A 27,661-nucleotide genomic window follows, 5' to 3' on the forward strand; every position below is an offset into this window, starting at 1 on the left:
CACATCAGTACTACTACATCTATGGAATTCCCCGCAATCACATTATTTCTGTGCATTTCACTGAGTTTGAGTTTCATCATCATCATCATCATCATCATCATCATCATCAAGCAATACAGCTTAAAATTCAAAATACACAGACTAGTTGTAGTAAAACAACAACCTCAACAATATAACAAGCAAGACTACTATCTCAAACTCTTTCCACATCAGAGTTTAATGAGGATTGAGATGGTTTGTACATTTCAGTTGGTCAGGACAAGCACTTATAAAAACTGCTATCATGATTAGGAATACTAAATATTCTAGCTAAGTGTCTACAGCACACAGTACAGCATCTGTGATTTTCCCACATATATCTCTCTTGAACTCAAATGACATAAAAAATTTACCAGCAGCCACGTGGAGTGGGAGTGTTACACAATAAGTAGAAATATAAAAGGATCAGAAAATGCGATGATGTGCCTTCACCAAAATGGAAGCCATCAGAAAATATGTTTTCTTGGCACTTTTCTTTGCTTGGACTTTTGCTGAAAATAAGGTGATAAAAATCAAAGGTATGAAAGACATGGTTTTTAAACCATTTCAAGCCATGAACTATTAATATGTAACTATTTTTAAAATAATTGTATTTTATATTATAATGCTAAAAACATAAGCTAATAAAGCTGCAATTTAACAGCTCCAATTAAATCAATAGAACACAAAGGTTTTGTTGGTTTAAGAGTGAGATTAATGTTACTACTAAAAACAATTGAATCCCAAAGCAACTAAATTCACCTGGGTTCTGTCTTAAAATATTGTAAAAAGAACAGATAGGAAACTGAAATGTAGTTGTTATTCATGCTAAAATATGATTTTTGCTGGTGCTCAATAATTTTAATTTGATTATGTACATTTCTTCGTTTCATGAAAATCTCAAGGGGGGATCCAAAGTTAATTGACATTTTGGAAAATTAAAAAGTGAGATCCAGGAACATGGAAATCGCCTTATATTATATTTGACAACTCCAGTCCATGAAGATTTAGAAATGGAAACCAAAAGGATGCAAGCAAAGATATATAATCAAATAATTAAACTGTTGTATTGGATGTTCTGTCAGATCTACTCAAGTCATTTATAATGACTTGCTCTAAAGTTTTAGGTAAAAAAAAATTCTATATAAACTCACTGGATTAACCAATTACTATTAACTTTCTAATAAAACAGGAGATACTAAATGTGGCAGCAGACAAGTAAACAGTTTTGGAGCACTGCCAATTTCAGCCAATGCAAATGAGAATTGTATCTGGCAAATAGAAAGAGAAATGAATGCAACTGACAGTAAAGCAAATGAAACCGTCCGACTTATCTTCTCGTACTTCAAGTGAGTATATTTTGCAAGGTTTGTGGGCAATAGAACAAGATGATGAACTAGATATTTTGGAATGATTCTCAAGGAAGCCTTGAAGGACAATCATAGATCTAATCTGCACTACAGAAATAATGCCATAAGACATCACTTTAATTCTCATGGTTCAATGCTGTGAAATTCTGAGATGTGTAGTTTGGTGTGATATTTAACCTTTTATCTCCGAGAGCTCTGGTTCCACAACAAACAACAAATCCCAGAATTCCATAGAATTGAGCCATGGCAGTTAAAAGTGTTGTCAAACTGCATTATTTCTATATGTGCAGATAAGACCAAAAATACATTGGGAAGATTCTGTATGTTGACATGGCTAGAAATTTGGATGGAGAAGCTTGGAAAAGATTGACTTGATGATCCTAGGACCCTATCAAATGGGGTTAAAATCCTGGCATACCTTTCCCAAATTAAGTCCTAATTTGGGAGCCAGCTGGCTGTTATCGCAAAGAAATCACCACCAAATCACTGCCTGGATCCATCCCAGATGCAGCCCGAGTCCTGTAAGGTGCTTCAGTGGCCATTTTTAGAAGTTGAAAGCCGGGCGGCGATTTGGCGACAATTTCTTTGCAATAACACCCAGCTGCATCCTGAATTAGGACTGAATTCAGGAAAGGTTAACTGAGCTTTTAACCCCATGAGATAGGGTCCTTGATGTACCTGGAAGCACAAGACAGCAAGATGAAAGAACAAGTAAGAAAAAAAAATAGGCAACTTAAATATTATTAGAGTTTATTAAAAGGCAAACAGTGGTTTCCCCTCACTGTTATATATTACTGAGACTGTTTTGGTACCTCTTCAGTCTTTATAGTCAATAACACATAACATTAAGTGTAACATGTGTACTATACATTAATTCTGCAGACTTTACCATAATTAATGATACATCAGACCTATAATCTTCTCGTGATAAAATTAAGAAATAAGCTGTTGTTACTTTATTCATTTTTATCCCACCTTTTCTCCAATAAGGGAACTCAATGCAACTTTTTTGTTCTTGTTGTTGTTAACTGAGGTCAACTCAGCTTCAATTTATGGTGCCTATAAATGAGAGACCTCCAAGTCGCCCTATTGACAGCAGCCTTGCTGAGGTCTTGCAGACTCATGGCTGTGGCATCCCTGAGTCTGTTCATCTGGAATGTAGTCTTCATCTTTTCCTACTGCCTTCTACCTTACCAAGCATTATTGTCTTTCCTAATGAGTCATTCCCATGATATGGCAAAGTACAACAGTCTCAGTTTAGTGGCTTTTAGGGAGTGTTCAGGCTTGATTTGATTAACAGGATCCTTTTCTTTCTAGATTTGATCCTTCATCCTCATGTGAAAGAGAAAATATTGAAGTATATGATGGTCCTTCAACAACTGCACCTCTCCTGGGACGAGTATGCAATAGGCATGAATCTGTTCCCGTATTTCATTCAACCTCTAGAACCCTAACATTTCGCCTATCAACTGACTCCACAGATTTTGAAAGAAACATATTTGCATTTTATTACTTCATTTCACCAGAGTCATGTAAGTCATCATGAGATCAACTTCCTCTGGGAACAATTTGTGAGTCATAGTTCTGAAACAAAACAAAAAAACTTACATAAAAACTAACCAGAATATATCTGTGTTTTTATAAACCTATTTAAAAATAACTTTTGGCAACATTGTGAATTAGAAGAAATATATACAGCTGTTAAACTGTCCTCAGATTTTTGTGAAGCCCTTTTTAAATAGTTGAGGACAAAGATCTCCTAGTTCCATTATGGAGGCTGACATCACTAGTCATAATTTAGCAAGATATTTGTTCATCTCTTGTCTTACTAGTATGGTCCTGGCTTACATGTTACTTTAAGATACTACAAGTTAAGATTTTTCTGTGTGTTCTGTAACCAACCAACATATAACCTCCCTTCTGGAATATGTATGTCTCAGATGTCATCTCATGTAGATACCCAAAAATAAAGAAGTTAGAGGCGGGTGGGTGTCTGACAACATGCCAATAAAAATGTCAAGGTACATTTAATAAAAATAACTGAGGGGCTGTACAAACAGCCCGTAAGGGGTGGCTCTATGCCCCCTTTCAAAGTGCTGGGTTGGGGTCACGGCAACCGCATGTCATCCCTCCAACCTGGTACAAAAAAGAGCCATGAAATGCAGCTCCTATCTGTACTGCTACAGGTTGCCATAAGCACAGTGGCATAGCCTTATGATGCCCCTTGTGTGCAGCGCTGTTTGGGTGCTGAGCATCATCATAGCATGCACTGCCTGGTCGGGCGCACACCAAGCTGGTGCCCAGGTTCCAGCACAAGGGCTTTGAGTGTGTAAATGCTCAGCCCTCGCTGAACCCTAGTTCAGGTCCAGGCCAGCACAAAGTGATGGTCTGTACACCCTGAGACACTAAATGTCAAGTGTCTGGATCACAGATAAGAATCATCAAAGCTTGGATCTTTGAAGCTTGCTCCTAACCAAAACTTTTTTTTTGGAGGGGGGGGGGTCCAAAAAATTAAAAATAGAATACATTCTGTGCATATAATCTAAAGAACAGGTTGTTGTATGTCAGTTTCTTCAATGCACAGAGAAAACCACTCCATTCATGATACTTTCTCCACGCTCTGCCTTAGCAATTCTGTTGTTGTTGTTGTGTGTCTTCAAATCATTTCTGACTTATGGTGATCCTAAGGCAAACCTATCATGATTTGTTCAGAGGAGGTTTGCCATAGCATTCCCCTGAGACTGAGATCATGTGACTTGCCCACCCAGTGGGTTTCATGCCAAGCTGGAAATCGAAACTGGTTTCCAAAGTTGTAGTCCAACATTCAAACCACTATGCCTTGCAAACTTGGGATAGAGGCCCGTTCCGCACGGGCGTAAAGTACGTCCTGGGGACGTACTAGGGTTAGGCAAAGTGCGTGCCTTACGCACGCACCTACCCCTAGTATGTCCCCAGGACGTACAAAATGGCGGCGCCCTATACACACAGGGGCCGCCATTACGACGTCATGAACGCACCACCTCTAAATGGGGCGGCACGGATGTGATGTCGTCGCGCCGCGTGAGGGCGCATAGAGCACCCTTTCCGTGGCGCGAGAAGGGGCTCCAAAACGGAGCTCCTTCTATGGTTTGCGTCACTGGCGCAGCCTTTAAATGGCTGCGCCAGGGACGCAAGCGGGAAAGGGGCCGAATGGCCCCTTTCTCCTCCTCCCCGCCGCCACCGGGTGTCCTTGGGGCTTGAAGCCCCAAGGACACCCCTTTCCAGGCCGCAGGGAAGCAGCCTTTTGCCGCTTCCCTGCGGCCTGGAAAGCGGTGGATCGGGGCCTCGGAGGCTGCCGTTGTGGCAGCTGAGGCCCCGATCCGGCGGGGAAGGGGCCGGTTACAGGCCGCCCCAAATAGGCAGTCTGTAACGTGCCAGAGTTTGTCTAAAGTATGCTTCTTCTAGGTCTTTAATCTACTGATTCTTCTGGCTATGTAATCTTGAGCATCCAGTGTAGGAAGTCTGCCCAAAGCACATTTTTTAAGACACTTTCCTATTGATGTTTATTGCCAACTAGATACACTTGCATATACTCAGAACAGGATGAGGTCAGATAGCTCAGAGGATATTTCTGAATTGTTTTGGTGACATAGGCACCATGGCTCTATCACTGTTGTTATCCATTTTGCCTTAATAAAATAAGAGTATCTAGGATAGGGAAATGTGTCAACCTCTAGATATTGCTGGGTTTTCACTCCTCATGATCCCTCACCTTTATTAGAGCAGATGAGAGCTATAATTCCCATGCTGAGAAGACTCAAGGGCACTGCTACTTCCCATGCCAGAACGGATCCTCCATGGCATCTGCCAATTCCAATGCACCAACAAAATGCTTTGGGAAATGCCAAGGCACCACTATGATACAGCAAGATCCTCATGTGACAGAGGTTGCATTGAATAATGTTCTTAGTCCACTTTGCATGGTAAAGCCCAGACTTTTCAATAGATAAGCATGGGGGCTTCATCCTGAATGTATTCACCAGCAGTACTTGAGAGTACTGTTTCTTTTGTATTTGTGCTTTGCTGCTGTTGTCACTCATATCACCATCACTCATTTGTGGCATGTGGCACAGGTAGTTCTAAAATGAAGTGAAAGTATATCAGAGTCCTGGCTCCCCTGCTTTACCTCAGCTATGGAAGCTTGCATTCTTGGGATTCGAAATCTCAAAACCATTGATGTTGCCTTCAAGAAGGCTCAAGCTCCTACATCTCCAATGCTGGTGGAAATGGAGATTCTTAGACACTTGTTGATAACTATATTTGCTCATTAATATAGCCTTTTTTTAAAAAAAAATGCCTTCTTTTTAAAGCTGCCATTAAAGACTGTGGAGGTTACCTTACTGGTTTGGATGGATCATTCACCAGCCCCAACTACCCGAAGCCACATCCTGAGTTTGCTTACTGCATCTGGCATATAGAAACAGAACCAAATTCCAGGATAAATTTAACCTTCAGTGAAGTTTTGTGAGTATGTTGTAAGTTTATGTTTTACTAAACATGGATAGACACAAAGTAGTATTTTAGATACTAGACGGCCATGGTTGCACCCTATGGAAACTTAGTATTTGCAATTTAGGGAGGGATATTTACAATTCTCTGCAAGAGAGCTTTAATGTCTCACCAAACTCTGACTCCATAGGACATAGCCATAACAGTTAGTGGAATCATAGTGCTATAACTGTGTAGTGCAAAAGGGCCACATATTTGAGAAAGACTCCAAGCAAGGTGATTTCTATCACTATCTCAGTTGTTCGTTGTGACTTCCTCCTTTCTTATTTTTTTTTTTTTAACGGTGATGGCAGCAAATGTATCCTCTTCTCGCTGGGGCTAATGGCTAGATGAAAAAAAGGAGCTTCAGGGAGGAACTTTCCCCAAGGCGAGAGTTTAATTCCATCTCCTTAATACTTGCCATGATCCCAATAATCGCCAGCTACTCCCCAGCAGATGCCATTTCCAGAACTGTGCCCATTAAATGCAAAATTACAATTACCATCACATTACATTTGGCCCCCAAGACAAGGGCATATAAAATGAGACTTAAATGTGACCTTTGATTCCTGAAGCATAACACTGGTGGGAAAATAACATTTGCCTAAGTTGGCATATATGTTTACACCACCTGTGGTAGATCAAGCTGCCTGATTCTTTTTAGATATGATGGCTACTATCCAAAGATCCATGAAACTAGTTTCATGAGCTCACGAGAGCTTTAGATTTCTTTCCCCTTCAAAAATGGTGATCTACTTTGTAGATGAGCAAACTTCTACAAGCCATTTATAAAATGACATGGCAGAGGTTGCCTCTTTTTTAAAAATCAAGAATTAAGCTGATTACTCAACTCTATCTTAATTTAAAATTATTTCTCAATCCTTCCCACTGTTGTGTGGCACTAGACAGGGCTGTTCCCTCTCTCCAGTCGTACTAACAAAATCACCATCACCTCATTAATTTGTTTTCTGATGATGTGCTGCCTTTTTAAAATCTAATCCCAGATTCTATTCCTGCCATCAAAATACCCCTTTTTCTGATAATCAAATGTACAAAAAGTGTAGATTAATACTCCAGAAATTTCTGAGGATTGAATAGCCCTGGAAGAAGGCCAATTGGTGATAGGCCGAAAAGTATTAGGCTCTTTAAAAAATAAACCTTTTTGACCACCACACAGCACATGGGACTTTCGTCTCCTTTCATTCTTCCACTTTAAATATTTGGGAAGAATATTATCCAGAGACCTTAAACAGCTTCTACCAACACTCTAGTTATATCTTGGATGAAGAAGTTTGACAAGTAAGCTGGTTTAAACTTATCACATAGGATCATAGAATCCTAGAGTTGGAAAAGACCCCAAGGGCCATCCAGTCTAACCTCCTGCTATTGGACTAGATTGCCCTTCCCAACAGATGGCCATCCAGCCTCTGTTTAAAAACTTCCAAAAGAGGAGACTCCACCACACTCTGAGGGAGCTTGTTCCACTGTTGAACAACTCTTACTGTCAGGAAGTCTTTCCTAATGTTGAGGTGGAATCTTTTTTCTTGTAGTTTTTATCCAGTGCTCCATGTCGATCCATAGGGAGAAGTGGGATATAAATATATTGTTATTGTTGCTGTTGTTATTATTATTATTATTATTATTATTATTATTATTAATTTCCTTGCCTCTGGAGCAGCAGAAAACAAGCTTTCTCTCCCCTAAGCTAAACCTACCCAGCTACCTAAGTCTTTCCTCATAAGGCATGGTTTCCAGAGATTTCACCACCTGGGTTGCCCTCTTTTGGACACACTCCAGCTCCTCCTGTCTCCATGCCATATCACAGACCACCCTGTCTGGTGCTGAAGTTATTTTTGTTTGTATTATATTGTGACTTAAAAAAAAATTAAGCTAGACTAAAACAGAGCTTTTCTATGAACCTAAGAAACCGTCTATTATTCCTTCTGTTGTAAGCTGCCCGGATTCCCAGTGATTGGGCAGCATATAAATAAATCCTATTATTATTATTATTATTATTATTATTATTATTATTATTATTGGGTCTCAGTTTGCAAACTGTTAAATTGCTCTATCTGGTTATAAAAAATACAATAGCTCCCCTGGGAGGAAGGGCTGTATCATTTCTCAGCCTGTACTGTATCACAGGGCTTCTAGGAATATAAAACATGGTTTTGGAAGAGCATAGAGAACAAAGCAGAAAGAGGAGGATGGGGATGTTGTTTTTGTTGTTGTTGCTGCTGCTGCTGATGATTTTTTTAAAACTTTTTTTTAAAATCACTGTGAGTTGCTTTGGGTCCCAAACTGGGGAAAAAGCAGGATATAAATCATCATCATCCTTTCTAGTAGTATATGGACTACAGCTCACAGACTCTCAGTCAACATATCCTCTGGTCCTTCTGGTTAAGGGATTCTGGGAATTGTCCAAAGAAGCAACTTTTCCAATTCTCAAGTGAGAAGAACTACACATATTATTCTGTCTACAATTTGTTGTTGTTGTTATCCACCCTCGAGTCCATCTCAACCCATGGCGACCCTGTAGATGAAACTTCTCCAAGACTCCCTATGCTCCACTGCTTTGCTCAGGTCCTGCAAATTCATACCTGTGACCTCCTTAATAGAGTCCATCCATCTAGCATTTGGCCTTCCTTGCTTTCTGCTTTTCTCCACTTTCCCTAGCATTATTGGTTTTTCCAGTTTTAACTCATGATGTGGCCAAAGTACAACAGCCTCAGTCTAGTCATCATGGCTTCCAGAGAGATTTCTGGTTTGATATGCTCTAGGACCCATTTGTTTGACTTCTTGGCTGTCCATGGTAACCTCAGCACTCTTCTCCAGCACCACATCTCAAATAAATGTGGACTCAACAAACTCTTCCTATCAGCTTTCTTAACCTTTCAGCTCTCACATCCATACATGGTAATAGGGAATACAATGGCTTGTATGAGTCTAACTTCTGTGCTCAGTTGTATGGCTTTATATTTTAGGATATTTTCGAGTTCTTTCATAGCTACCTTCCCCATTCTTAGACTTCTTGTGAGTTCTTGACTGCAGTCCCCACTCTGATCAATATTTGATTGCAGGTATGAAAATTCATTTACTATTTCTATTTCCTCATGGTCTAGATTGAATCTGTGTAAATTTTCTGTGGTCATTACTTTTGTTTTATGTTCAACAATAAGCCCGTCTTTGCAATTTCTTCCTTGATCTTCCTTAGTAGTTGTTCCAAGTCTGTGATGTTTTCAGCTAGTAGTATGGTGTCGTCTGCATATTTTAGATTGTTGATATTCCTTCCTCCTATTTTCACTCCTCTTTTTTCTGTGTCCAGTCCTCCTTTTCGCATAATATATTCTGCATACAAATTGAACAGATAGGATGAGAGGATGGAGCCTTGTCTGACTCCTTTGCCAATTGGGGACCATTCTGCTTCTCCATGTTCTGTCATGACAGTGGCCTCCTATCCTGAGTAAAGATTCCTCATTAGGACTATCAGATGTGTTGGCACTCCCATGTCTTTAAGGGAGTTCCAGTCTTTCGTGATCTATGCAGTCAAAGGCCTTGCTGATAGTCTATAAAGCACATGCTGATTTTCTTTTGGAATTCCTTGGTGCGCTCCATTAGTCACCTTATGTTTGCAATGTGGTCCCTAGTGCCTCTTCCTTTCCTGGATCCTGCTTGCCCCTCTGGGATTTCTCTCTCCATGTATGGTTGGAGTCAATGTTGCAGAATTTTGAGTATGATTTTGCTTGCATGAAAAATTAAAGCTATGGTCCTATAGTTGCTGCAGTCTTTTGTATCTCCTTTTTTGTGGATGGATGTATACTGATAGTTTCCAATCTGTTGGCTAGCACTGGTGTTGATTCTGTTAGTGTGGACTGAAGTAATATTGAAGCTTGTGGCGGGATACAGACTGCCGCTTTGCGGCGGTCTCCCGCCGGCGCCATTTGCTCCATGCGGGAGCTGCAGCAGCCAAACCTCGCAGCTCCCGCGCGGAGCAAAAAAGAAGCTCCATTTCGGAGCTTCTTTTTACAGCGCCTTTATGATGTCGCGAGGCACCGCTGGCGCATTCGCGACGTCATAGGCGCCGCGACACGTCTGGACACTATGTGTCCAGTACGTAAACATGGCGGCCCCCATGTGGAAGGGGCGCCGCCATGTTGTATATATTCTATACGTATTAGGGTTAGGGGGGTGCGGAAGCACCGCCCCTTCCTAACCCTAGTACGTATAGAAGACGTACTATATGGCGGTTTGTATCCCGCCACAGTCTACAATAAGGACATGCTTACAGACATTTTCTAACTGGAGGCAAGGTGGGAGGTATTGTCACGAAGACGAGTATAGTTTTTTAAAATGGTCAGATGCAACTATTCTTTTTTCTCTGTGTTTATAGTTTAGAAATAGATGCTGAATGCAGGTTTGATTTTCTTGCCATCTATGACGGTGCAACAACAGACTCAGGTTTAATCCAGCAAGTGTGTGGTCGTGTGGCTCCAACATTTCAGTCTTCTTCCAATGTCATGACTGTCGTGCTGTCAACGGACTATGCCAATTCATACAGGGGCTTTTCTGCTCATTATACAAGTATATCAATACCAGAACCCAACAGTAAGTCCATTTTTTCTCAGATGACATTTGACAATTTTTTTTCATCTGTAAGCAGAGGAACTGAAATTTAGTTACACAGATGATTTCTTTCCAGCAATAAAATGTGTACAAAAAGGGACATTCAAATATAATCAATCGAATCTCCTCATCTCTGAAACATAGCATCCAATCATCTATTTCTCCTTTTGTGTTCCCATGTTCTATAATTGCTTTGTAGAACTACAGTTCTACAAAGCTATGTGTACATACCTGAAAACTTTGTGTACATACACACTTCAGGAGTAAATTTCCTCCTGTTGCAATGAATTACACAAATGTGGCCAGACTACACTTAGATGTGCTGTGGTGCCACCCAGGATTGGCTACTGTAATGCATCATACAAGGTTAATGCCAATACAAAAAAAGGAGCATGACTTAAATGCATATTATACAAACTTTAATTTCAGTGTATTAAACATAAAAATAAGCATTGGTATGTAACTGTGAAAAAAGCGGGGGAAAGGTCAAGTATCCTGTTTATCCACTACAAGTCTCTAGACAATCCCTGATAACCTCTGGGAAGCCCATAAGCATGCATATTTAAGAGGGCAAAAGCTCCAGTATGTTGCACAAAATAAACAATTATTTTCTCCACTTCATGTATAACTGCATAAAATTCTAGCCCCATTTACTTGGGCCCAAGCTCGACTCAGGCTTGCATCCTTCCGAGGTCGCTAAAATGAGTACCCAGACAGCAAATTAGCTTACTTGGTAATTAGCTTACTTGCTGTTCACCGCTATGATCTTTGGAATAGCGGTATATAAATAAAACAAATTATTATTATTATTATTATTATTACTGATCTCTTTTCTGAGGAGATGCTTCGGTTTCTGGATCATTTTGGTTGTCCCTTGCTTCACCTTTTCCAGATTTACCATATCCTTTTGACTGCCTTAGCAGTACTGCAAACTAAACACAAAAGACACTGCAGAAATAACCCAGTTTGAGACCACTTTAACTGCCATGGCTCAATGCTAAAGAATTCTAGGAACTGTAGTTTTGTGAGACATTTAGCCTGCTCTGTCAGAGAGCTCTGGTGCCACAACAAACTACAATTCCCAGGATTTCCTAACACTGAGCCAAGGCTCAAAATGGATTATTTCTGCAGTGTGGTTTGGCACAAATTGTATTAATTCAAGTAATTTCACATTCCTGTCTCACTGTCTCTGTGTGTGTGTGTGTGTGTGTGAGAGAGAGAGAGAGAGAGAGAGAGAGAGAGAGACTTTTTCATCCTTCTTATGTAACCGATGATAATTAAAAATATCTATCTTTTGTCAATGAACAGACTATGAAGCTGAACTGAAGTCCTAATAATGTACACTGGTGCCTCGGGATACGAAATGATCGGGTTACGAAATTTCCGGGATACGAAAAAGTTGGATTGGCAAAAACTGTTTCGGGTTACGAAATATTTTTCGGGTTACGAAATTCATTTCGGCGCGAAATTCAAATGCTGCAAAGTGCAGCTATAGGCTTTCCAGTGCTAACGGATTATTTTTCGGGTTACGAAATTTTCGGGTTACGAAAGGAATGGCGGAACGAATTAATTTCGTAACCCGAGGCACCAGTGTACTTTGGTACCTCTGAAAAGGAAGGCAACACTGGAATAAATAGAGCATTAATGCAGAGAGGCAGTATTATCGCCTATACTGTACATAGTTATTTATTGCTTTTCCCTCTTTTTCCTTGTCAGCATCCCTCACTTGTTCTTCAAACACAATGACAGTGATTCTCAGCAAAACGTATTTGGATTCACTTGGCTACAGTGCAGATGATTTGGCTCTGAATGATCCAGCTTGCAGACCTATTGCATTAAATCCAGTGACATTTTCTTTTTCACTTAACCACTGCGGAACACTAAAAATGGTAAAAATAAACAATCAAAACTGACCTGAACCAAATGACTGTGAACTTTTCTCTCAACACTTGAAATTCAAAGCCACAATTTGCCCCACAGCTTGTTTCTTACTTTGTCAGTATGCTTGCAGTTTCGCCTACTTTCCCTAGATCTCAGATTATTTTGCACAGCTGAAACCTTGAAACCACATTTCTTGATATCTTGTCTGATCCATCAAAGACTTCTCTACTCAATTAATTTTTCCAGTGACACACAGGATTGAATGAGCCAGGCTTGTTTTCAACTTCTGTTCATCCCATTTCACCCCACACTGTGACTCTCTGGGGAAGATCAGTACCATCAGAAAACAGATACCAGTGTAGGTAATAACTATAACATGACAAACACTATGAAGATACTTTGGAAATATGAATGTCACAGAAGACAGAGCTGAAATCTACTTTGTTCCTTAGTTTAGAAATGATGTTGAATCTTGACATATATGACTAAGAACATTTACAGAAAGATCCAGTGGGACTTAAGACTTAAAGCCATAGGCTCAGGAATATTAGAGAGTCAACAGGGTGACAGTGCTTTTGTTGCTGGCAACAATCTGTTTTATTAAAGGTACAAGTTAGTATGCTTTTTGTTGTTGTTACAGCATTGAGTTGCTTACCTTCAAAATTCCGTTTCTATATTTAGATGGAGTCATTACTAAACATTAAAGAGGCTGAGTTGGAAGATATAGCTATTCATTTTTTAAACATTAACAAAACATAAGCCTATATAAAACTAGCATATTGCGATGGCTGCTTTTTGGTTTACTGATTAATTAATTAGTAATGGTGATGTTTTGAAATGTAATTTTGTATTTTATTTCCTATCTTGTGCAGAATGAAGACCACAGCATCTCTTACAGCAACACTATCACTGCCTCCCCGACTGGTGTTGTGATCACCCGTCAAAAACATGTTGAAATTACTGTGAAGTGTATAATGGAAAATAACTCCACAGTAGAAATTTTGTATGTAACAGAAAGTGAACATGATGTTAACACAAGTGCCTTTGGCAGATATGACCTCAACATGTCCTTCTACGAATCTGATTTTTTTACCACACCAGTACTTGACTCTCCATACTATGTAGATTTGAATCAAACTCTTTACGTGCAAGTCAGCCTACATTCCTCTGATCCCAATCTGATTGTATTTGTGGATACTTGCACAGCATCACCAAGTCCTGACTATGAATCACCAAAATATGATTTAGTCAGAAGTGGGTGAGTAACATAATTGCTCGATGTTAATCTTTCAGCATTAATATATACATTTTAAGAAGTCTATAATACAGTAGATTGATACAGTCCCTACTCACACAGGGAGAAATCAAAGATGGACAAAGTAATACCTGAGATGGTAATACATAGACCAGGGGTGAGCCAAGTGTCCTCACAAGGGGTCAAAAATATTTTTTCCAAAAAAATAATTTTCTTTCTTTTGCTTTTGCTTCAGAATGCTTCCAAATGCACAGTAGAGGACTGGAGGGCACTTCCAGCATGTCTTCCCAGTGGTCAAAAATGGCGAAGGGGGGGGGGGGGAAGCAGGTGTGGCCATGGCCATCCTAGGAGCTAATCTAGACCCCTAACTTTCCACAGTTGTCTGTCCCTGTCCTAGACCATAGAGACAAAAGTAGGGCGATCCTCAATAATAAACATTGTCCTAGGAATCATTTTAAAGAGGGGTGGAAGAGATAAATGGCTTGATGAATACAAGTGTAAACTTCTTTTTTTAAAAAAAAATGCAAAACTTACAGTTTAAAATAAGTCTTAGATGGCAGCAGGATATCCTTCTGAAGCTTTGCTTCCTTAAAATACAAAATGGAGTTAGAGAAAAGGGGACAATTGCAGACTTTTTTTTACAAAGCCAGTGTTACAGTCAAGAGATTGATGACACTGATGAACAAACAAGTTGCCTATAAGTTCTGGTAAGTTTGTGTTACTGAATATATGAACACCAACTATATCTTATTATTCAAGAATGAGACAACCTTCATCTTGGAAGCCAGTGTGTAAATAGTTTGGCAAAGAGTTTTTGCTGACAAAAAGACAATTGTTAGAAAATGCAAATAAAAGTAAAATGAGATATGTCCTGGATTAGAGGTAAGCAAAATGCAACCTGTGCACTTTATGAATCTTTCAGGACCATATTTCAAAGCCTCTGCTTCTGCAGATTAGAGTATCAATTATATTGGCGGGGTACATACCGCCACTTTGCGGCGGTCTGCCGCCGCCGCCAGTAGGTCCGCGGGGGAGCCGGAGCCTTCACACAGCCCGACTCCCGCGCGGACCAAAAAAGAAGCTCCAAAATGGAGCTTCTTTTCAAGTCGCGCTTGCGACGTAGCGAGGCGCCAGGGGCGCGCTCGCTACGTCACAAGCGGCACGACACGTCTGGACGCTGTGCGTCCAGTACGTAAAGATGGCGGCGCCCATGTGGAAGGGGCGCCGCCATCTTGTACGTATTCTATACGTACTAGGGTTAGGGGGGTGCGGAAGCACCGCCCCTTCCTAACCCTAGTACGTATAGAAGACGTACTAAATGGCGGTATGTATCCCGCCATTGTTTGCAATTTCAGGAGCTATTTGTGGTCCATGTTGTTTGCAGAAAGCAGTAAGAACAGGCACATTATACAAAACTTCATGCTGGAAATGCCTGGAAGTGTAGAAAAATTACTTTGTGATTATTGAAGAGGTATTCTGAATTTCATTATGGTAAAGCAATGTGTGACTTCTATTGCAGCTGTACTAAAGACAGCACCTATGCAGCCTACCCTCTTCTTGAACATTATGGGAGGTTCAGATTCAATTCCTTCAAATTCCTGCGGAGTTATCCATCTGTTTACCTGCATTGTGAGGTTTTAATTTGTGACAGCAACAATCCTAATTCTCGTTGCACTAAAGGCTGCATCTCTCGGCATAAGAGAGATATTTCTTCCTACAAGTGGAAAGGAGAAGCGATGGCGGGACCTCTTCGCCTGAAACAAGACCGCAGTCCTATTGGCCGCTCAGGTAAGGATACTTCAACATTACTGTCTTACTTTGTTTTAGATGAGCTTATATATGCTGATGTAATCAATTTTACTAACAGTGATTTAGAAAGGAACTTTTTCTGTAATCTGATGGTTAAGATTTACCCAGAGGGTTTTCATTTTCTACCTTCTGGCATGCCAAAATACCTTGTTTTCCTTCCATTTTCTCTTCAGAAGTGAGGCCATATTGCTTTCTGTCACCATTTTGCAAGGGAAAATGGAGGCAAAAGAAAGTATTTGAAAGGGAGTGGGTGTTCTGAAGTGCTTTGGGAGCACTGCAGGGAGGGGTGCAAGTTTGCCAGACATGCAGCCCAGGAGAATACAGTATTTTGGACAGAAAGAAAGAAAGAAAGAAAGAAAGAAAGAAAGAAAGAAAGAGCTGACATTGCCCAAAACATTTGGGAGTGGAAGTTCTTCTTTGATGATGATGATGATGATAAGACAAGACACACTCCCTACCCCATACCTCATTTTGCCCAACTTCCTTAAAGGGGTTTTACAATATTGTTTTTTTGGGACAATACTGTGGCTTGCAGCAGTCTCAAGTGTAGGAAATTGGTTCCTGGACCTCCATGACTTGTCCATCCCTACTGCACAGCTACAGCCTTTGTGGACTACATTTTAACTTTCCATTTGTCTTCTGCCTTCTGTATTCAGATTCATCCATTCTAGTTTATCCTGAAGAAAACCAGAACACACAATCCAAGAGCATGTACATCTTTACAGTTGCTGTGTTGGCTATGAATGCTGTCCTCCTGGCTGGTTTGGCAGCAAGACACCTCATCAGTCGAGAACCAGGATACAGATATAGGAAACTTCAGAGTTATTAACATGTCTCTCAGATTAGCTGCTTCTGTTCAGGCCCCAGGTCTATATAAACATGTATTTTAAGACTGTATCCTTAAGATTAGCTGCTTAAAATAAAATAGGTAAATTGTAGTACACAAGATTACTGCAGGCATGCTGGCTGTCAGCAAATTTAAGGAAAATTACACATTACTTGGAAAAAGCATCTGGGCAAGGAACTACAAAAAGACTTGGACCTAAATCCAACTGTTAGTATGCAAATGAATCACTGAGATTTGTATAAATGTTGACTTCCATTCAGAACTGAATCAATGTTTGCCTTATGAAACTTATAGAGGGAACGTTGCCAGCCTCTTCCCTTTTCTCACAACGCTAGTTCACAATTCTCAGAAATGCCCCACTACAACTCTTCAGAGATGAGAACCAGTGTAATCACTTGAGTGTTTAACTAGGACTCTGGAGACCAGGATTCAAATCCCCACTCAGCTATGGAAATCCACTGGGTGACCTCGGGCAAGTCACTGTCTCTCAGTCTCACCGGAAGGCCATGGCAAAGCCCTCTGAACAAATATTGTCAAGAAAATCCTAAGACAGGTTCATCTTAGGGTCTCCATAAGTTGAAGACAGCTTGAAGGGACATGGTGGGAACTTTAAGACAGTAAACTTTCCTAAAATTGAGGTATTTCATCTTATGTTTTTAATATGAGTGTAAGAACTCTTAACAGATACCTGTTTCAAAGCAGTCAGTAAATTAAGAACTAATCAGCTTTCTCTGCCAGAAACTACATTGGTTCCTGTGGTAATAACTGCAGAAATTCCCATCCTAATCCTGGAATAATATGTTTAAATATGTAGGAATGTTGGGAAAAGAGGTGAGCAGAGGATACAGAGTAAGCAATGTTGCTGTAAACTGCAGGAATATCTTGGAATATTGTGCAGTGAACAAGCCATGCTAAATTGGGAGGTATCTGTCAATGAAACACAATTATTTCCTCCCAATCCAGCTACATTTCTCCAAAGGTGGTTTTGAAATAAAAGACCAAAAACAGATTAAATTTGTTTCTTCACACTTCGTTAACACTACACTGTATTAAAAAGGAAAGAAACCAGGTGGATATTAACAAAGCTGCAATTCCTTTATTTAGAGCGTTCCCAATGGTTCAGTGCAATTTTGACAAACATCCAAAAAAGTAACTTTGTTTAAATGTTTATCAATAAATAAGTCATAAGCAGATGTTAAAAAATTCAACTGTAAAAAAATATTGGTGTCTTTTGTAAGTTACACATACTCAACACATTAGTGTACAACACTGACAAAGTTACAGTAACAAATATGAATCTCACTGTTTTCAAACATTTGCAAGTTTGGAAGCAAAGCTTTGAAAAGCTTGCAAAATAAATAATTGACTTACAAAAACACTTAGACTGAGGCCTTCCATTTTTTAAAGAGCACCTACCTCTTCCCATCTGAGTTCTCTTCCCTGAAAGGATCGTATTCCTGTGAAACAATACTGGAAACCTGAATCACATCCATTATTGCAGCAATTTTATTATCTACATGTTCCTGAAGTTTCTGCATACGCAGGTCAATGTGGTCCATTAATCTCTTCTCCATCACTTCCATCTTTTTGGAGATTATCTTTTCCAAGTACAAGCAAACAGATTGCTGTTCTATACTGCAGGAAACAAAACACAGAAGAAATAAGCTAGACCGACCAAAAATGCAACTAGCTGTGCATTTTTGTTAGCACAGTTTTTAAACTACCTCAGTAAAAACATATAGCATTGAGGAATCAAGAACATATAGCATTGAGCAATCAAGACGTTTAAGAACCAAGTTATGGAAAACCTAACATTACTTAATATTTTGTACACCTAAGAATGCTAAGTTAGAAATCATAATGGTTCAGCTTTTAAATAAGAATGGCAGAGACTCCATGACCTCTTGATATCACACAAATAATATAAGAGCTCTGTTGCATCAGACCAAGACCAATCCAGGCCAACTTCCTGTTACCCACAATGTCAATCAAATGCCTCCAGGAGGCTCACAAGCATGATAGCATGCTCTTGCTGGTGTTTCCAGCAACTGGTTTGCAAAATTATACTGTCTTTAATACTGAAAATAACCAATATGACATTGGCAGGGATGTGTATCTTCTTCTTCCACAATAACCATTTTGGTGGCAATCTAAATAGCTGATATGCTCCTTTCTTCAAATCTGATATTCGCTTCGTGGTCACTGACAATGCTGTCCTCCAGGATTTCATACCAGTGTCACATAAATTTAATATCACAAGTAATTAGATGTAAGCTGCAAATTTCAATAAGGAAAAGTAGCAGATACTCATCAAATACAAACAGGTGCTTAACTGTTAAAACAGAATCCCAAAAAGTTTCCACAATGATATGCCTCCATTTTCATTCAACACCGGTAAGAAAGGAAACATTTTACTATGTCACAGTAAATGCTTAAGGAGTTAGTCTTGTTCTTGTTATCAGAAAGGCATGAATTTAGTGGAATGACTTCTATGAGCCAGTTCACTAGATAAGTCACCAATCTAAAGGCTTGGGTATCCTTAGCTCCAAAACATCTAAGAGTCCAACAAAATTCCTAAAGTTTTTCCTTAATTTTCTATTCCAATTATCTGGCAAGCCATAATCTCACCCTCCCACATAGGAAATGTTGCCAGGATAAAACAACAACAACTAATGACATTACCAAACCAATACTCACCCAACAGTTTGAATCCCATCAGCTTCAGATATAGAATTGTTCTCACAGTGTTTGTTCCTTTCATCTATTCGTAGACGATTTACTTGACCACAAACAGTTTGAAGAAATGGAAGCAACAGTGTGGAATTGGCTACATTTGGGTTTTCAATTCCTTGCTCTTCTAAAAATGACGACACTAAACCTTTAAAGTCATTTTGGGAAACTACCACACTGGCCTGTGAAGCCTGAGGTCCTGGTGGATCAAAGGTATTCTCTATATTAGGAAGCTGTTTGTTCCTAACAATGCTTAAGTCTTCTGTAAGCATTCCAGCTTCTCGGTTATCATTTAGAAGAGAAGGCTTACTGGGGAGATTGTCCATTTTTCCAAGATCAACTGCCTTTTTCAACCCATCAATAATATGGTTGTTTCCAAGTGCAACTCCATTTCTTCCCAAAATATTTTGGAAGTTGCCTCCAAATGGAAGTCCGTTCTAATGAGAATAAAATGTATAGACATATTCAAAAGTCATAAATGAAGCCCAAATAAGCAAATATATGAAATCTCAACAATCAGTATTCTCAGTAACCATCACTTTGGGCTTCCTCATCTTGAACCAGTCACCTGGGATTCATAAGCATTTATCTGGCAGTCACAGTACCCCTCAGTCAGGAATACCACACACTGAATGATTAGTTCACTCAGTACCTTCTAGTCAATTCTATCATCATTAACTTGCTGGTTCTTGCTACCTCTCAATATTGTTTGCAGTATATTGGTATTGTTTACAGCAATTCATTCTTTTTATGATATGGTCTTATTGTCAATATAATAAATGAAACAGAGAGACAGTGAGACAAACATCTATCTCAGAAACCTCCAGGGTAGTACAGTAAATGGACTCACTGAAGAAAAAATCCCTGACCTGAGTTTTAGTAAGGACAAAGGAAAAGGTTGTTAGCTTGAGATGATGACAGTGTAGTACTTTCACTATTATTTTTCTCATTGTCCATCTGCTTCACAACTTAAAGGTGTTATCTCTAAAACGTGTCAGTGTAGCACATCTTGTTTATATGAGAAGACAGTCTATACCAGTGGTGGTGAACCTTTGGCATGCGTGCCAGAGGTGGCACTCACAATCCTCTCTGTGGGCACACACATCATCATCCCAATACAGAGTTCACTAGAGTTTGTCACTAGAAAACCAGAGGGACGTGGCACTTTGCAATAAATAAGTGGGTTTTGGGTTGTAGTTTGGACACTCATTCTCTAAAAGGTTCGCCATCACTGGTCTATACAGCTAGAGGCTGCAGCTTAAAACTAAATTGGAACAATGTGGCTGATGTACAGAGAAGTCAGATACTCAGTGTGATTCTCGCTAACAAAATCCTATTGCATGCACCACAATCTGATGAGACACAAGTGTGCCAAGCAATCAGTATATACACATACACACACACACACACCACCAAGAGTTTCCAATTACTGTACTAATGAACCCCATCAACTCCTTCATTTCCCATAAAAATGCACATTTGATACTGAGTATTTCATTTAAAAAAAAAACTCACCCGCTGTTGAAAGCGAACCATATCCAGGAGCTGTTGAGCCCCAGGTGATAATTTGGATCCCATAGATTCCATAATAGTTTGTACTTTGCCTATGTCTATTCCTGATCCAAGAGTAGCAAAGTCTTGCACAGACTTTTTAGAAACTGATTTGACTAGTACTAAGATTTTGCTGAGGAGTACTCTTTGTTTTTCATTGATAGACAGTAACTAGTGGAAAAAAGAAAAGGTACAAAACTGTCAATGCATGAAACAATGCAACTAAATTATTAAATATTTTGGCATAATACAATAGGCTGTAGAAAATCTTTTGAAACATTTCTATGGGACTGCTGTCTAGGGTCATGTTGAGAAGTTATATAAAACTATAGTGTAGTGTGCAGGAATAAGCTACAACCAATGGTGTACCCCATTCCCTTTCTTTTTTCTATGTAGCTGGACAAATTGGGGAGTTTGACTTTCTTATTAGCTACAACTTGCATTGCTGTCTAAATGTGGCAAATTTTAACCATCCTCTCCCAATCTGACACCTTCCAATTGTTATTGAGACTACAGCTTCCCTCAGCCAAACTCGGCAATGCAAGGGTGATGGAACGTTTAGTCCCCAAAACCCAAGGGCACCAGGTTGAGGAGGACTTTATCTTATAAAACTATAGGACTCATACAGACAGGCCAAAATAAACCTGCTTTGGGTCACTTTGAAGATATGCTGTTTAAATGATGCATGCGTCATAAGAGTCTGGAAGCTGCGCCAAAGTCACACTCCAGTCCTAAGGTCTGGAATACAGCTTTAGCACAGCTTCTGGACTCTTAGGATGCATGCATCATTTAAACAGCATACCTCCAAAGTGACCCGAAGCAGCTTTATTTTGGCAGTCTGTATGGGGCTTACAGTTAAGTTAAACAAGTCTGCTTCGGTAACCATAGTTTCATATTCAAGCAAACACTGGGAATTTTGGAGCTCGACAGACGGGTGGCTCCGTGCCACCTGTCTTTCCCCCCGTCAGTGCCACAGCAGCCACACCACAGAGCACTGACACATGCCCTAAAAAGAAGCTGCCTATTACAACCTATTACTGGGCGAGGGGGAGGCGATTGTATCTATAGGAGTAACACTCTCACTGCAAAAAGGGTATTTCTTATTAAATTCCTTCTTTTTATATATTTCAGAACTGAAGACAGGCCAAGACATAGCATTCATTTTTTCTTTTATTATCTTCCTTTAAAAAACAGATCAATACTAACATTTCAGAAAGTAGCTTCCTACCTTAATCTTACAAGAGGCTGTTGAGCACTCCAGTTTAAGATATTTTTTGTATAAAGTAACGTGGTCATTTTTGCTAGAAAATAAAATAAATGAGCTGTGAAAAACATTATATACTAAAGCTACAAAAATATAACAGCATTTCACAACAAAAAAACATGCACAGTTTAGCAGAGTGTGCTCAGCTATTTCTAAGGTATTGATTACATACATGCTCAATAAAGAGCAACATATTTACAAGTGCTTGAACAGCTCAACAATTCTAGTGGCTTCCATGTGGCTTGTGTAGGGCCACAATTGATGTAAACATAGTAAAAACATTAAAAAACTTAGTCCACAAGTCAGAGAAAAGTATGTGAATGGAAAGTATGTACAATGATGTATTGGGTGCAGTACCACCCATTTCTTTTCCAGTGCACCGTGATGAAACTTTCATCTAGAATGATCCCTTGGAAGTCAGGAGCAATTCTGAGACAAAAAAGTCACAAGTAACTAGATTGGGAGAAGTGGGAAAACCTCAGCATGCACACAAATACTGCTAATGACTGTTTGGATCCCAGATTTTGCTTAAAATGTTGAGATTTAATTCATTTTCATGTATGTAATTAGAAGAAAAAAGCACCGTATGAAGACACAGTTTACATGATGGTGCTTTCAACTCAGAGCTGGGACAGTAACTGTACTGTCCTCCAGATTGACCACTGGTGATAATGGCTAGGGCTGTTGAGACTTGCAGTCCAATAATATCTGAAGGGTCCCATGATTGCCATCCTTGGCTTAGAGAAATTTTCCATCCAGATATAAAGGCTGTGATTCCATGTACACTAGAGATGTTCCCAATCAACATCCAAAATTGCTTTGAATTTTACTGCAGCACCAAAAAGTAAACTATAGTCAATGTCAATGTTTTGTAAGAAAAACAAAAGCACAGCAACACAGTGTTACTTGCTAGATTTGAGAGTACAAAAATGCTGTAGTCAATGTTCAACTTCGCTAGTACCACTATTGTCATATTTTTACACTTGTGATGAACCTGTCATTAGCTTTTAAAAGGAGACTTTGGGGCTATACAGACCGGCCTGAAAGGCCAGCCTGGGGGCACAATCGGGGCGCAGTGTACTGACAACGCATGCCCAACTCCACCCCCCCAGGGTGCCCTGGTGCTGTGCGCTGCTCCAGATTGTGCGTGGCATCATGGTGTGCCTCCAGCGCTGCATCCAAATGACGCAATGCCGAAGAGGCGCCATATAGCCATGCTGCCCCAGCTATGCCGCCCTTTCAAGGGGGCAAAAAGGAGCCACTTTTTGTGGCTCCTTTTTGCGCCCTTCGAAGGCTGGATCAGGGCCGAAGCATGAGGTTGCCACGGCCCCGGTCTAGCTGAAGAAGGGGCAACTGGAGGCCACCCCTTCAGGGCTGTTTGTACAGCCCCTTCCTATACTTTCATAAATGTTGAGGTCTCTGCTGCTGCCACACTGCAAAAATAAAGCAGTTTGACACCACTTTAACTGTCATGACTTAGTTCTATGAGATTCTGGAAGCTGTGGTTTTGCAAGCTATTTAGTCTTCTTCAGAGATCTCTGGTACCTTACCAAACTACAAATCTCAGAATCCCATAGCACTACAAATCCCAGAATCCCATAGTCACGGCAGTCAAAGTGGTGTCAAACTGCATTATTTCTTCAGTATTGCAGCAGCCTCTGTGTGTTTTTAAAAAGTAATGTGAGTACTCTTTATTTATAAATGCAGATTCACACGGTTAGTAATATCCAGATACTTATTTGAAAGATCACACATCACGTAACTAGTGCATAGATTGTTTCAATAATACAAAGGAACAAAACTACTGACCTATCATATTCTATAGTGCAGATTTTTTCTCCCCTTCCAGTTGCGCAGTATTCTTCCCCTATGTAGACCTCCATGTTCCGTGCCTCACTCACAATGCCAAGACCAACAATTTCCTCAGATCCATAGGCGTCACAGTGCAGGTACAGCGAACATGGGGTGATGTTGCCAGAGTTGAACCGTCTTTCAAGAACAACAATGTTTTCACTAGAAGATGAGCAAGAAGTCAGTTTAAATGTCAGTTTCCATTAAAATAAACAATGAAATATAATATGCAAGAAATTGCATTCAACAAAAAATATACAACTAGAAAACTATAAATGTGGTAAGATATCCATTGGTCAATGTTAACTGATGAATAGTGTTGTGCTTTAAATTAAGATCTAAACCTGTGTATCTCAACTCAACAACAGACTCCTTTCGTCCAAATGTGGCACAACAAGGATGCACAACGCATAGCATTTTCCCAGAATCATCAGGGAGGAAACCTTGCTGTAAACATGCATTAAATTGTATTTTAAGTGTGAAGTTGAAGGCTTTCATGGCCTGCATCCATAGTTTTTTGTGGGTTTTTCGGGGCTATGTGGCCATGTCCTATAAGAGTTTATTCCTGACTTTTCGCCAGCATCTGTGGCTGGCATCTCCAGAGATAAGTTCACCGCCCCTAAATTGGGAACAACTTGAGGTCACACAATGTTTAGCTGCAATGGCTTTATTTAATAATGTTTATTAATAATATTTATTTCTTACATGCCTCTCAGAAGAGACTGGTCTTTAAAGCTCTTTTATATTTGGGCAGCGTATTCAGCTGTTGGATCTCTTCCACATTCCACATTAATCTCTTAATGTTGTGCTTTGTTGATTTGTTGTTGTTCCCCACCTTGATCCATGGGGAGAGGCAGGTAACAAATTATTATTATTATTAATTGTGTTACTAATTTTATGATTGTTGTTAGCTTCCTATCAGCCAGCCAGAGGACTTCTTCTTCAGCCACCTACACTGTGGAATGACCTGCCAGAAGAGATTAATTAAAACATGCACCTTAATTAAGAGATTAATGTGGAATGTGGAAGGGATCCAACAGCTGAATATGCTGTCCAAATATAAAAGAGCTTTATAGACCAGTGTCTTCTGAGAGGCATGTAAGAAATAAATATTATTAATAAATATTATTACATAAAGCCATTGCGGATAAACACTGTGTGACCTCAAGTGGTTCCCAATTTAGGGGCAGTGAACCTATCCTATTTTCCAGGACATGTCCTACATTTCACCTGCGTGTCTGGGAGAAAAATCCAAAATGTTCTCTATTCTGACCATGACTGTTGTGGTTGTGTGCCTTTAAGTCATTTCCGACTTATAGTGTCCCTAAGGTGAACCTATCGGAACATATTAAAACCAATGACAGTATTTGCTCATAGGGGAACCATAGAGAAGCATTGTAGGATACTTGTCCATAGGGAATCCTTGGAGAATATTTGCCCATGGAGAATAATTGGAGAATACTTGTGCATAGGGAAACACTGGAGAGTACTTGCCCATAGAGATCATTGCAGAATACTGTACTTGTCCATAGGGATAGCTTGGGGAATACTTGCCCATAGAAAATAATAGGAGAATACTTGCCCATAGGGAAACATTGAGGAATACTTGCCCATAGGGAATCATTAGGGAATATTTGCCCATGGAGAATCATTGGGGAATATTTGCCCATAGGGAATCATTGGGGAATACCTGCCCATAGGGAAACATAGGGAACACTTCCCCAAAGAGAATCATTGGGGAATATTTGCCCATAGCGAAACATTGGGAACACTTGCCCATAGGGAAACACTGGGGAAATACTTGCTTATAGGAAAACGTAAGAAAACATCTTCCATGTTTCCCTATGGGGAACTACTCTCCCATGATTCTCTATGGGCAAGTATGGCTTCCCTATGGGCAAGTACAGTACTGTCATTTGTTTTAGTAGCTCCCTTACCTATCCTGGGGTCTTTCTTTGCCATATTCGTTCAGAGGGCGGTCTGCCCTTGCCTCCTTCCCCTGAGGCTGAGAGAGAGTGCCTTACTGCCCAAGGTCACCCAATGGGTTTCAGTGGCTGAATGGGGATTTCATCCATTGCCTCCAGAGTCCTAGTCCAACACTGAAGAACCACTAGGCAAGGGGGATTTATTTGCCTTTCCCAGGGGACAAGAGCTTCCTTCCATCTCTTCCTCAGAGGCAGGAGCTTGGGGAATTCTTGCCCACAGGGAAACATTGCAGAGTACTTGACCATAGGGGATCATTGGGGAATATTTGCCCATAGGGAATCATTGGAGAATACTTATCCATAGGGATATATTGGGGAATCGTGGACCCTCTCCTTCCTCTCACCTCTCCAGCCTACTCTGCAATGTTTCCCTATGGGCAAGTCTTCCCCAATGATTCCCTATGGGCAATTATTCCCCCATTGATTCCCTAGGGGCAAGAATTCATTGGAGAATCCTTGCCCATCGGGAATCATTGGGGAAGACTTCTGGGGCTTTGTGGAGCCCCTCCTGGCTCTCACCTCTCCAGCGGGGCCCCCAGGAGCTCCCAGGCGCCGGGCTCCCCCTCTGGGACCAAGCGCAGGGCTCCCTCCAGGCCAGGCCCCCGGCACTCCCAGGAGCAGGAGGCAGAGATCCGGGGGCCACCCTCCGCGGGAGCGCCTTCCCCTTTCAGGGCCGCCGGCCTCAGGCTGCTCCCGCTCGCCGCCGCCATGACCAGCAGGAGCCAAGCGGGAACGAAGGGGAGGCGGAACTAAAAGCCCAAGGACTGCGTTGCTCACCGGGGGCTTTTCCTAATGAACTTCCGCCTCCATGACCATAGAGAGGAAGAAGGGCCGCTCTGTGCCCAGACCGGACTTCCTGCTGCTGCTGCTGCTGCTGCTGTTGCTGTTCTCTACCTGGACATCCGGGCTCTTTCCTGTTCAAAGGGGCGGGAGGGGCTTTTGCCCCAATGAGACCCTGCTTTCCAAAATGATGGCGCCAGAGGCAGGAGTTTCACACACAGCCACAGGTCTCCTTGTGCTTGGTGTGCTGTGCAGCTTGCTATGGTTATTACATTTAGTATTATTATTATTATTATTATTATATTGTTGTTATATTATTTATTTATTTATTTCAAGGACTTATATCTTGTCTCCCATTATCATTATTATTATTATTCATTTCAAGGATTTAGATCCCACCTTTATCCCATTATCATAATCATCATCATTATTTTAATACTGTTTTTATTTATGTATTTCAGGGATTTATATCCTGTCTTTCTCTCATTATTATTATTATTATTATTATTTATTTGAAGGATTTATACCCTGCCTTTCTCCCATTATCATTACATTATTATTATTATTACTATTATTTATATATTTCAATTAGTCATATCCCACCTTCCTCCCATTATCATTATTATTTAATTATTATTCTACTGTTATCATTATTGCTGTGGTTGTTGCTGTGTGTCTTCAAGTCATTTCTGACTTATAGTGGCACTAAGCCGGTGACCCTATCATGAGATTTTCGTGGCAAGATTTGTTCAGAGAGGATTTGCCTTTGCCTTCCTTCCTCTGAGGCTGAGAGAGTGTGACTTGCCCATGGCCACGTCGGGAATCAAACCCTGGTCACCAGAGTTGTTGTAACATTCAAACCACAATGCCATGACCGAATAATGGCAGAGGAGGACAAGGCACTGCAAAATGTATGACACTGAAGTAAAATGGAGGACGTGACAAAATAACAGCTAAGGACACTCATATACAGTAAATATAAATCAATGGATCTTAGTCAAGAAGAGCCAGCGTGGATCCCTCAGGGCAGGTTACAAAATGGTTTTTTGTTAGCCCAATGAGAGGCAGTGTGGCACAGAGGTTTGAGTGTTGGATTAGGACTCTGGAGACCAGGGTTTGAATCCCCTTTCAGCCATGGAAGCCCACTGGGTGACCTTGGGCAAGTCACAT

At 40.4% G+C, this 27,661-nt stretch overlaps 2 protein-coding genes across 3 annotated transcripts; one reads left to right on the forward strand and one right to left on the reverse strand.

Moving 5' to 3' along the window:
- Positions 1–326: 326 nt before the first annotated feature.
- Positions 327–26,451, reverse strand: CUNH10orf88 (chromosome unknown C10orf88 homolog). Of its 2 annotated transcripts, XM_089510082.1 has the most exons (7): positions 26,231–26,451; positions 23,685–23,888; positions 21,840–21,912; positions 20,576–20,782; positions 19,028–19,497; positions 17,747–17,965; positions 327–530 (listed from the first exon to the last, which is right to left on the reverse strand). In XM_089510082.1, the coding sequence occupies exons 1-7, from the start codon at positions 26,419–26,421 to the stop codon at positions 389–391; spliced, it is 1,506 nt and encodes a 501-aa protein (XP_089366208.1). In that variant the 5' UTR covers positions 26,422–26,451; the 3' UTR covers positions 327–388. The 2 variants fall into 2 exon arrangements, with proteins under 2 accessions (XP_089366208.1, XP_089366209.1); XM_089510083.1 differs by lacking the exon at positions 327–530 and having other exon boundaries at positions 17,442–17,965.
- CUZD1 (CUB and zona pellucida like domains 1) lies at positions 1,309–16,312 on the forward strand. Its single transcript, XM_089513229.1, has 8 exons — positions 1,309–1,367; positions 2,706–2,920; positions 5,738–5,891; positions 10,306–10,520; positions 12,255–12,427; positions 13,292–13,677; positions 15,194–15,462; positions 16,140–16,312. The coding sequence occupies exons 1-8, from the start codon at positions 1,309–1,311 to the stop codon at positions 16,310–16,312; spliced, it is 1,644 nt and encodes a 547-aa protein (XP_089369355.1).
- Positions 26,452–27,661: the final 1,210 nt, after the last annotated feature.

Source organism: Sceloporus occidentalis, unplaced genomic scaffold (assembly GCF_023333645.1).
Source record: "Sceloporus occidentalis isolate IW3139 unplaced genomic scaffold, rSceOcc1.0.p SCAF_2, whole genome shotgun sequence".
Taxonomy (NCBI): domain Eukaryota; kingdom Metazoa; phylum Chordata; class Lepidosauria; order Squamata; family Phrynosomatidae; genus Sceloporus; species Sceloporus occidentalis.